At 53.1% G+C, this 11,871-nt stretch overlaps 1 protein-coding gene across 1 annotated transcript in view; it reads right to left on the bottom strand.

Annotated features, from left to right (window-relative positions):
* INPP5D (inositol polyphosphate-5-phosphatase, 145kDa) overlaps positions 1 to 6,773 on the bottom strand; it is a gene marked incomplete at its 5' end in the record, with an annotated part of 26,129 nt that extends 19,356 nt beyond the window's left edge. The window contains 3 exons of the mRNA XM_010182242.1: positions 3,718 to 3,858; positions 4,506 to 4,677; positions 6,623 to 6,773. Of these exons, the coding sequence (XP_010180544.1) occupies positions 3,718 to 3,858; positions 4,506 to 4,677; positions 6,623 to 6,773 (464 nt within the window). The remainder of the gene's footprint in view (positions 1 to 3,717; positions 3,859 to 4,505; positions 4,678 to 6,622) is intronic.
* Positions 6,774 to 11,871: the final 5,098 nt, after the last annotated feature.

The raw sequence follows: 11,871 nt of genomic DNA, 5'->3' as shown, positions 1-11,871 counted from the left end.
AAGAGCGTCTGCAGGCGTTCGGACTCAGACCACAAAGTGGTTTTAATTGTGCTTTGTTTTCTTCTCTTGATAGGATAAAGGAAATACGTATAGTGATCTTCACTGGAGTGTTGGAAGCCTGTGTGTCCACAGGCGATGGCACAAGTGCTGGTATCACAAGTGCTCGAAAAGCTGCCTGAGATGCTCTATGTGCAGATTACTCAGTAAAGGAGAATCAGCAGAGCAGTGGTCAAAGGCCAAATGGTGGCTGCAGGCAGCAGCAGGCTGAATAGGCCACTATTCCTGTTTTTCACTTCAATCTGATGGGAAACTCCGAACCAAGTCCTCTCCCATGGGTAGTCCCTGCACGGACACCAAGCTCTTCAGCCCCTGGAGGATTCCCCTGACTAAAGAAACCTTTCTGTGCCCATTTCTTTTGCTGAACGCTTCACCAAAGCACCCATCAGCATTGCAAGTCTCTTTTCGGTTCCCTTTTCAGTATATGAGCTGCCAGAGTGAGCAGCCTCTCCCAAGAGCAGTTACCCCCTTGTCCCTCAGGCTCTGATAAGCAGCGGTGCCATGGCTGTCCTGGCCACAGCTGCCCCAGGAGGCAGGAGCATCTTCCAGCAGAGATAAACCCAGCTTTCCACGTCTCTAATGCACACTGGGGTCTAGTCCTTGCTGAATTAATCAGGGATTAATCAGTGGTGACGAGGGTGAGGGGAAGAGACCAAAAAACTCGTGCTCCTGGTTTGCTGTGGCCCAGCTGCGCTTGAGCCCCTTGGTCAGAAACGGGTCCTGCAGCTGTGCATGGATAATGCATGAGCTGCCAAAAGCACAGGCTGCTCACAAACGCTTGGGCCAGCTCCTCTGGTTCACTACAAGCTCTTTTCCTCCAGCACGCCTCCCTTCCACCTCACTCACGTGGGCAGTCAGAGCTTACACACAGCCCAGTACCAAAACACAGCAGTGAGGCAGCCCAAGGGCAGAGGGATGCTCCTTTTGCACTGTGACCCTGAAGGATGGCACGGCTGAGCTCTGGGAGGGTGGAAAGAGCTGGAATTCAGCATCGCAAAACCCTCAGATCCACAGCAAAACAGAGTGGCTCAGGTCAGCTCTGCCACAGCGAGCATCTGCCCGCGCCTCAGCGGTGCCAGGAAATTCAAAGACGCTTTAACTGCAGTGAAAGAGCTCAAGCTGTGCCAGTAAACATTTCTTCCTGTTTGCTTCTTTAATCTGTTCTCAAAAATGGTGAAAATGATGAAATCTAACACTAGAAAAAGAAGACACGGCCACTGAGAAGCAGCCGAGGATTTACCTGTGCGTTCAGCTGGAGTCCCCGCGCAGCTGAAGAAAGCCGAGCTAAATAAAATCTAGATACAGGTAATGCCACTGATTAGAGTTGAGTTCAGGAGTCGGAGTAGAAGTCGGATAATCTAAAACCCCAGGCTATCTCAGAGATTAAGACTGCAGAAAACAATCAGATACCTCCATGTCTGACCTGAGACAGCTGAAGCTAAGAAAATAGCTTGGTTGGACAGTAGAGATGCATGGGACAATCTGAATAGAGGGGGAAAACAGCCTGTAGTTCTGGACTTCACCAAAAAATGGAGAAGGCAGCTCCATCTAACTGGAATTACACAGGTACGGGGAGAAAATGCCAAGGAATAGGGGAAGAACTGCCCAGGACATGGATTTCCACAGCTACTGCAGCCGGCAGCAGGACAGGGGGCAGGCAGCCTGCCCTGGGCTGTGTCTGCAGTGGTGCAGGGCCCCTGTGCTCAGCAGAACTCACCCAGCTCTGCTCTGGGATGGCGCCTTGCAAAGTCCAGCCACCAAAAAACCTACAGAAAATTGGGGAATGTAAAGGGTGTCCCAACACTTGAGAGGACTGCAGACCTGCTGCATCTCCCGTCTTGCCATCCGGCGAACATTTATGAGAAGCAGGGTTGTGAAACCCAGATAACGTGAAGCAGAACATGAAGCTGGAACTGGAAAAAGGCAGCACAGGAGGTATTTAAGTAACACAAAACTCTCACTCGTGATCTCATCAGATTTGGTTTCCATTGTTTGGGTTTGGCCACCTGGGTCTCCCCCTCTGTGGGCGTAGAGAAGTAAAACCCCGGAGCAAGGCGCAGAAGAAGAAGGGCAGCTCTGCACAGCCTGTCCTCAGCCCTGCCATGGCTGCTCTGCAGGGCCTGGCTAATGGCAGGAGCAGAATCACAGCATCACAGAATCCCAAATGTCAGGGGCTGGAAGGGACCTGGAAAGCTCCCCCAGTGCAACCCCTGCCAGAGCAGGATCACCAGAGCAGTCACACAGGAACACGGCCAGGGCTTTGGGTGTCTCCACACAAGGAGACTCCACAACCTCTCTGGGCAGCCTGGGCCATGCTCCATAACCCTCACCCTGACAAAGTTTGGCCTCATCTTCAGCTTGAACCTCCTGTGCTCCAGCTTGGGACCATTGCCCCTTGTCCTGGCATTGGCCATCCCAGAGCAGAGCCTGGCTCCTTCCTCCTGACACTGCCCTTTCCCAATGGATCACCAGGAATGAGGGCACCCCTCAGTCTCCTCTGCTCCAAGCTCAAGAGCCCCAGCTCCCTCAGCCACTCCTCAGCAGGAGATGCTCCACTCCCTCCATCACTTTGTGGCCCTGCTGGACTCTTTCAAGCAGTTCCTGTCCTTCTTGACCCGAGGGCCCAGCACTGGACCCAAGATTGCAGCTGTGGTGTGAGCAGGGCAGAGCAGAGGGGCAGGAGAACCTCTCTGCCCTACAACCACCCCTTCTCATCCAGCCCAGGATGGCGTTGGCCTTCTTGGCTCAAGGGCACATTGCTGGCTCATGGGCAACCAACGCCCAGGTCCTTTCCAGCCACTCGTCCCCTGCAGCGTCCATGGGGTTATTGCGACCCAAGTGCAGGACCCAGCACTTCACAGGAGCCGGGCTCCTGCTCTTGGAGTCTTGCAGATTCCTCCTCTTGGCCTAGCAAAATGCACACAGCACCCAGCACCTCAGGGGAGCAATCATGATCCCAAGAGCTCAGCACCTCACTCACTCCCTGCTTTGCTTCCATGGGTTAAAGCCAAGAAAACCAGCAGTATCCACCCCTTATAAACTAAGGGGTTTAGCCCTTTCTTCAGCCTTGGTGAGCTCTAGGAGAGTAAGATGAAGGTTTTGGTTCCCTATCAGAGTTTTCTTATCTGGGACCTGGAAGGTCTATAGACAGGAAGGGTAATGCTTGCAGGATCCAGGCTTGTTTCTCTTTCCATTCGAGCTGGACTCCACTGACACCAGTGGAACCACTCCAGTTCCCAGTGCATTAGTGGGAAGGAAAGCGGGCGTTTAAAACAGAGCTATGCACCAATATGTGCTTGTTGCCACAAACGACTTGTGCCTGACAATCCTGTGGGTGTCATTTATGCATTAACCAGATTATGCACTTAATCGCTTAGTGCATTTTTTGTTGTGTTTCTTTCCAAACAAAGCACAAAAAAAATAATACTCCACAGACTGCAACCGCCCACGGGGAAGCTTCACTGTCAGAGCTGTGTCTTTTATATAGATCTCACATCTGTGGACCAAAGCACAGGTCATGAGATCTAAATATAACAGTTTGGAGGGGAAGCCAATTTCCTATGCCAGAGTTTTAGGTTCTGAATGCACGCGTGGGGAACCCACATTGGACTGCCGTGTTGCAGCATCGTGCTCTGATTTCTGAAAGCAGCCTCTGGGTACCTGAAGAGCCCTTTGCAAAGAGCTGTTAGCAGTTTCTTCAGCTGAGGAAGGTTGCTCGAGCCCGTCTGCACCATCTCGAAGTCACTGGTGATGTGAACGCGCAGGTAATCCTGGATGAGTTTCAGGTGCTCGTCAGAGACGCTGCGAAAGAAGCAGACAGGTCAAAGCCAGCTCTTCCCTCTGCTCCCAAATGTCAGCTTTATTCCTTTCCTGAAACTCCCACTGCCAGCACAGATGGGGGCAGTTTGCCTTGGATCTCGGTGTAAATACACAGCTCTCAGAGCTGGACCATGGATCCCCCACCGCACTGCTGACCCCTTCTCCTCTTCCTCCTCCCGCACCCCAAATGCTCTCCTCTGCGACTGCTGAGCTACCACGACAGATGCCAAAGTCATGGTGGGATCACAGACATCAGCAGGTAAAGCCTTTATTATGAATGCTTTGAGGCCTCTGATAGCAGCTCCAGGGAGGTGAAGACTCCCTTTTTCCTCACCAAGTATCATCACTCTGAGGGTTTTATTCCAAACCATCCCAAACAGTCATGGGGGAGGCTGAGACCACAGAGCTGTACAGGATGCTCCCCCATCCCTGTCTCTGTGGTGTTGGGACCCTACATCACAGAATCACAGGAGGTCAGGAGTTGGAAGGGCCCTGGAAAGTTCCCGCAGTGCAACCCCTGCCAGAGCAGGATCACCAGAGCAGTCACACAGGAACACGGCCAGGGCTGTGGGGAAACACAGAGTCGGGCTGAAGGCTGATTCTGCAGCCCTGCTTCTTGCTATCCTCACCTGCTGGTGTCCTGGTACTGCAGCCGCTGGAGTAGTGTCTCGGAAAGGGACAGCTTGTTCACGTCTGCCACCCGGGAGTTTTCGGGGAGAGCAGGGACCTCCTTTGCCTCGCTGCTCGGCAGTGACATGAGGATGTTGCGCGGGGGCAGGATAGGAGGCGTGGGTACCAGGTCTGGAAAGGAGGAAGAGAAAGGCACGGTCACCCCAGCATGGCGATTCCACCTCCTCCCCTCGCCCACAGGCAGGGCACAGTCGGTCGCTGCAGAAACCAGGCCTTCTGGAGGAGCTCTGATTTTGGAGAGCTCAGGACTCGATACCGGAGCAGCCCTGTGGTCAGGGATGTCAGTGTCAGGACCAGGCTGGACCTCGTGTGCAGGCAGCGTGTGCCTGCCCAGCAGCACAACCTCATCAATGTGAGTGTCCTGTCTGCACAGCAGCTGTGGAGGTTGACTTGTTAATTGGAGTGTAACACTTAGAGAACGTAGCTGTACCTCACCCACATCATCACCGTTATCTGCTGGAGCAGAATGGGTGCAGGGGCACAGTGGGAAGAGCAGCAGAAGCCGCTAATGGAGAGCAGCAAACAGCTAAAGTAAACACAGATGGAGAAAATAGACCCCATAACTCAATACAGAGGGCTCAGTGTCCTGCCTTGTCGTGGGGGCATCATCACAAAGGGTTTTCCTGCCCTGTCATCCTGCTGCTCAGCACACTTCCATTCTCCTGGGCTCATCTCCATTTATCCCAATCACGGCTGCCTTTCTTTCATACCAATTGCCCCACTGTGCTGTTACACCTGTCACGTGTTGCTGGTTGAGCTGTGAAGCTGTGTTTTCTTACCTCCTAACGGTGGAACTTTCATTACACAAAGATATCCAGAGCTGATCCCTTACTCCTGGGCACAGCTCAGGGAGCCACCGCAGTGCCGAGCAATGGCACAGCCGGGGGTGCATCTGCAGGGGGTCTGGGTGCTCATCGCCCACCTCTGTCGCTCCACTGTGTACCCTCAGACATCCACAGGCCCTGCGTGGCTCCAGCACCACGGCACCAAAGTGCCTTAATGAAATTAAACTCCATACTTGAGCAGCTCAGCCCCAGTGCCAACATCTCTTCATCTAAAGGCTCTCAGTCTTGGCTAGATCGTCGTTCCCCGCTGCTCGCCTCTCTGTGCGTTATTCTTGCTGTAGGTCCCTCCCCCGTCCTGAGAGCTGGAGGCTCAGTGCTGCTGGCCAAAAACCAGGAACATCTTTCCTGAGCAGCCTCGCAAGGGAAATGTATTGTTTCTTCATGGGAGTCGCATGTCAAAACCCTTCAGCCCCTATCAGACATCCACTGGACTGCATGGATGTGCACAGGCACATCAGTCTGTCTGTCTGTCTGTCACAGGGACTCTGTCCTTCAGACACGTTTTATTGCCATGCTCATGGTTTCCGGACAGACGTCAGAGAGGACAGGAAGGACGGCTCTGTGGGCACGGCCTTCCCCTGGGATTTAGGAGAACAATGACAGATCCAAGGGGTGATCCAGGAAAAACCCAAGGAACGACCCAAAACCAGTGAGCATCAGGAACCCGCAGTGACATGTCATATAAAACAGCTGGGATGATGCCAACCACACCTCTCCATCACCCACTGCCTCTGTGCGTGGCGTTACGCTGTCTGCCACTGCAGGATCTGTTATGGCTGTCAGAAATGTCCTCTGGATCAGAGCAAAGGAGGGGCCCTGAGTTTCGGGTGACCCAGCACCCATGGCATCCAGGTGAGATGTGCTCCAAGTCCCCAGGGGAGCATCTCTGCTGCCGAGACAGTGGCCCTACAGATGCAGAGACACGGGAGGTGGCTGGACACAAACCAACTCGAGTCAGATGAAGGGCGATGGATCAGCCAGCCCTGCACCTGATACCATACACTTCTGCAGAGAGGCTCGGTGCATTCCCTCAGGTGAGCTACACTGGTGCATCATGAGGACTCATGGCCTCCGAGTCTTGCCAGCTCAGACCTCTCTGTGCCTTGCTCCATTCCTTGGCATGACGTGCTCTAATTCCCCTGTCTGCATGGCCTGTCTCCAGTCCAAAGTGCCAAGGTCTACATCACCCAGTCACATCATGGATTTCTTACCAGCGTCCTCCTCCGCTTCATCCGCAGCCTCCTCCTCTTCCCGTGGCACTGGGTATTTGAGGTGCCACACCAGACCCATGTTTTCCTTCTTGTAAAAATCTATCAGCTCCTCCAAGTTCTCGAAATACTTCACAGGAACACCCTCGGATGCCTGAAATGAAGCACAGAGGCTGTCACGGTCTGGGGTTTCCTACCACAGAGATGCTGTTCCTCGCAGGAGGAAAAACAGAGGCAGAGAGAGAAAAACCCCACTCCCTGCCCATCTGACCAGGGGCTCTGTGCAGAACGGCTCCTGCAGGGCAAGCAGATACGGGTACGCATGTTCCAGCCAGCGTCAGCAGAAACAGCAGCCTCAGAGAGTCACGGGAGACAAACGGAAGAGCCCTCTCGTTTTTGATTCAGCGTGCTTGGCTTCACAAAGAAAGAATTCTCCCAGGTTAATTTTTGCATTCCCTCTTTTACTGAGCACAAAACCACCGGACTGCATTGTATTTTGTGGTATTCTGGAAGAATTTCTCTGTGGAATAGCAAGATAGACATGTCTAAGTCTAGAGCACAGAATTGCAGGATGTGAGGAGTTGGAAAGGCCCTGGAAAGCTCCCCCAGTGCAACCCCTGCCAGAGCAGGATCACCAGAGCAGTCACACAGGAACACAGCCAGGGCTTTGGGTGTCTCCACACAAGGAGACTCCACAACCTCTCTGGGCAGCCTGGGCCATGCTCCAGAACCCTCACACTCACAAACTTTGGCCTCATCTTCAGCTTGAACCTCCTGTGCTCCAGCTTGGGACCATTGCCCCTTGTCCTGGCATTGGCCATCCCAGAGCAGAGCCTGGCTCCTTCCTCCTGACACTGCCCTTTCCCAATGGATCCCCAGGAATGAGGGCCCCGCTCAGTCTCCTCTGCTCCAAGCTCAAGAGCCCCAGCTCCCTCAGCCGCTCCTCAGCAGGAGATGCTCCACTCCCTCCAGTATCTCCTCTCTGTGGCCCTGCTGGACTCTTTCAAGCAGTTCCTGTCCTTCTTGAGCTGAGGGCCCAGCACTGGACACAAGATTGCAGCTGTGGTGTGAGCAGGGCAGAGCAGAGGGGCAGGAGAACCTCTCTGCCCTCCAACCACCCCTTCTCATCCAGCCCAGGATGGCGTTGGCCTTCTTGGCTCAAGGGCACATTGCTGGCTCATGGGATCTGCTGTCCACAGGATGTTAGCATCCCTCCCAGGATTCAATTAAACCAGCTAGCAAGGCACTCTCATGTAAAAAAACATGCTTGCTTTAGGAAGCTGAGGCTCAGGACACAGCCAGGACTGTGGTTGTGTCAGAAATGATACCGAGCTCGGCAGCCGAATTTTAACTGGGACCAAACCTGCTTCTAGCACAGCCCCAGCTGCTCAGCTCAGGAAACGGATCCTTGCAGCGAGCAAACGCAGAGATGAGGTTTTGGAGATCTCCAGAGGCAAAGCTTGAGAGCAATGACATCTCTGCATTGGTGTGAGTGGTCAATCCGATGGATTCAAAAGGCAGGAACAGCTGCCCCATTTGCCTCCAATTTGAAATAACTCGTTACACAGCCACACTTCAGACGTTTGCGTTTCTTTCTGGATTGCAATTGTTGGCTGTGAAAATCAACACACACCGTTTCAATACGAGTCTGAGCAGGCTTATTTATTTGCCATTTGCGTTTGCCCAGTTCCTGATTATCTGTGAACTTCTTTGTTTTAAAGGCAAATGTAGCAAAGCAAAGGCGTTAAACAGGAGAAAGGCAGCCAAACGTCTTCAGTGAATCCTAGCAACAACAGCATTGCTTTTAATTTTTCCTAAGGAGCAGCATCTCAGGCCTGAAATTAAGACAGTGCTTTAATACTGAGTCACATTTGAAGCCTTCAGCACCCTCAGGCCTGCCATAAAAAATACCTTTTGTTTTTAACTACACCTGCATGTCTTTAAAGGCAAGACGCATTTTCATAGCAAATGTGGGTGATGTTTCTGCGAGCTCTGCCTCCTTTTCTCTCTCCCTGGTGTCCCTGCATTCACCAAGGTTTATTCTTCTCGTACATCGGACAAGGTGGCGTTCAGCATGAAGGTGATGCTCAGGCAAACACAACTCGTGTTTTCCTGTGAGGCCAGAGATGTTGGAACAAATTGCTGGTCCCAACTTCACAGGACTGTAACGGCGTAGGGCAGGCACTGCTGTGCTGGAGCAGAATGACTGCTGATTTACACCAATTGATGCAAATTGTGCCTTGGTCCCACACTCTCCTGCCTCTTGATGCCAACTGTGAAGGCTGGGCATCCCTGTGAAGGGAATCAGGGAAACACATCAAGGAAAAAAAGCACTCGTCACTAATCCATCATCTGAAAGGATCCTGAAGTCATGGTGCTGCACTGGGACAGACCTGGAATAGTTCTGCCAGTTGCTTCCGTGTTTCGCTGTTCATCTTCCCTGCAGTGCATTACCCCCACACAGCATCCCTCCATCTCACACAGCATCCATCCCACCCTGCATCCCTCCATCCCATCCCACCCTGCATCCCTCCATCCCATCCTCACACAGCATTGCTCCATCCCACCCTGCATCCCTCCATCCCATCCTCACACAGCATCTCTCCATCCCATCCTCACACAGCACCCCTCCATCCCACCCTGCATCCCTCCATCCCATCTCACACAGCATCCCTCCATCTCACACAGCATCCCTCCATCTCACACAGCATCCATCCTACGCTGCATCCCTCCATCCCATCTCACACAGCATTGCTCCATCCCACCCTGCATCCCTCCATCCCACTCCCCGTGCCCCAACACTGTCTTCTCAGCCCTGCATTGCCTCTCATCTTGGGCTCTCCCTGGGTGCCTGCAAGAAGACCACACAGCTCTTTCAAGGCAGGACTGCCCCATGCAGCTCTTTTAAGGCCAAATGGAGCCTTGATGCAAGTGGGAGGAAAGGCTGAATTAGCACTTTTTTGCTGCCAAGGATAGTTCAGGCTCCGAAACCGTGCCGGTCTCTGTGGTAACCAGAAGCAGCAGCGTTTTGTAACAGGCCTCCTTCCTCTAACCCATTGCACTGCGTTTTGGGAGCGGACCAATGCCCGTGGCCCAGCCCAAACTCCCTGGAGCGGCCATAAGCCCCAGCTCACGTCCAGAGGGGTGCATGCACAGACAGGCCCCACTATTGGGAGCTCTCTCGTACCCTGGTAGCTCGGTTAGCTGGCCAGGCACCACCACAGCAAGGGCTGCAATAGGGATACAAGGAACCAGTGGGGCCGGGAGCTCCAACAAGCCCTGGCCAAGCACAGGAGAAAGGATGGGGGACCCTCAAACCTCTCAGTGCCCATGGGCAGCAGGGGAGCTCAAAGACCACGGCGGCAGCACCATCTCGATGCACACACCGGTTCTGCCATCACAAAACCAAAGATCACTGGATTATCCTCACTCCTTTTCTCTTGTATTATAATTGTTATTATTTGCAAGGGCCTCAACAGAGGAAGCGTGCGGGAAGGGCTGTGCCCCTCCAGCACAAAGCAGTGCCCAAGTCCTCTCCACTTGTCTGCCTGCGCTATGAAATGAGCTCCTCTCGGTTAAAGGCACCCCCAAAATTTCCCCACTCCCCCTGAGGGAGCAGGGCGCGCTGCTTTGCATTGCTCTCTGCAGAGGCACAGCAACCACTGTTTGAACTGAGAGGAAAAAAAGTAAAAGCAAGACCTCGCTGCTCCCCTTGGGGAAAGGATGGGAGCACAGCCTGCGTGACAGGCATCAGTCACGTTGTTCGGCACGCGACAGCGAGATGCTTGGGTACCACTGGTGATGGGTGCTGTGTGAGCCCCTCCAAAGCCAGCAGCCCATGATTTTGCTGCCGGGGCAATGGGGCCATCCCTCAGGTGTGCTCCCAGCCACGCAGTCCCCAGGACCGCAGGTTTGCTGCCTGCATAGCACCAGTTTAACACAGAAAACCTGGTCCGGTATTGCTGCAGCTAGAGCCCAGGCTGCTAGATGGGCTTCCCTATAGATTCATCAAGCAATTTTCCCTGCCAGCGAGCAAGGAAAGCAGCACCCAGCTTGCCATAGGCGTTCTTCACACCTGAGTGTGTGGCAAAGGTTTACAGGTTGGGAAGGAAGAGCAGTGGTGGACAGTAAAATACCAGCACTGAGTCAATCTGCATCCAGCAAAAACAGGACTGATGGTGCCCTCTGAATAAACGTCCTCCAGACAACCACTTGGGTGACAGGAGAGAGGTGAAACGGAGCCTGGACTTCAGGTAAACCTGCTCTTGGTTTTTGGGACAGGGAGCAGGACAGAGCAAACCGGAGCCACCCCCAGCCCAACAACGAAATGCACTCCCCCGCCTTCATTTAGTGAGTAACTATTTCCTTTGTTTTAATTGTGAAGGGAACGGTTTTAAGTCATTAGAAACGTGGATGGCAAGTGTCATCTCCACGGCAACACACCACATCCCCAGAAACGCGTTCACACAGCTCTCAAGACATCGGATCGGTGTGGAGAGCAGGCTCTGCATCCACAGCGGCGCCTCCAGCATCGCCACAGCACACAGAAAGCCATCACCCAGTGAACGTACACCAGCTCCTAAACCAGCAGAACTGCACAAAGGAATCCGGATAATGGTGAGTTAGGGATTGTGGAGCAGTTTTACAGTGGGAAACGGCATCACAAAAAGGCTTTCCAAGATCTATTGATGGGAATGTTTGGTGAGAGGCAGGAAGGAACTCTCCTGCTGTACTTGGTACCGCAAGGCCTTGGCGGGGCTGCTGTGTGCAGCCCGGGGCACCACTTCTTTACAGAGCATGTGAAAATACCACAGAGAGTCCCAAGGAAACATCACAAGGACGGCTGAAGAGCTGGAAAATGCGATTTACAAGTAAAGTTTCCCATTTCCCTTCCATCTCTGTGCACTGGTTTAACACAGCTAGCACAACTTGCTCCTGCCTTCATGCTGAACAAGCTTCTGCGTTCTTAATTTCTCAAAAACAGGTATGACTAAAGCCTTTGATCGCTTTGGTTAAATCTTATGAGCCCCTTTCCAAATCCATCCACCTAAACTTTTCAAAGGGTTTCTGTATGGCTGGGATCAGCTCATCTTTCTTTGTATCTGGAATAAAAAGGCCAACAGGACCCAGCCTGTGTCTCCTCTTCTTCGATAGCTCCACCTGGCCAATGCAATAATCACAGAATCCCAAATATGAGGAGTTGGCAGGGACCTGGAAAGATCCAGTGCATCCCCTGCCAGAGCAGGATCACC

Source organism: Mesitornis unicolor, unplaced genomic scaffold (genome assembly GCF_000695765.1).
Source record: "Mesitornis unicolor isolate BGI_N332 unplaced genomic scaffold, ASM69576v1 scaffold3964, whole genome shotgun sequence".
In the NCBI taxonomy this organism is placed as follows: Eukaryota; Metazoa; Chordata; class Aves; order Mesitornithiformes; family Mesitornithidae; genus Mesitornis; species Mesitornis unicolor.
Note: the sequence above shows the minus strand (reverse complement) of the source record. Positions and strands in the feature narration are given on the sequence as shown.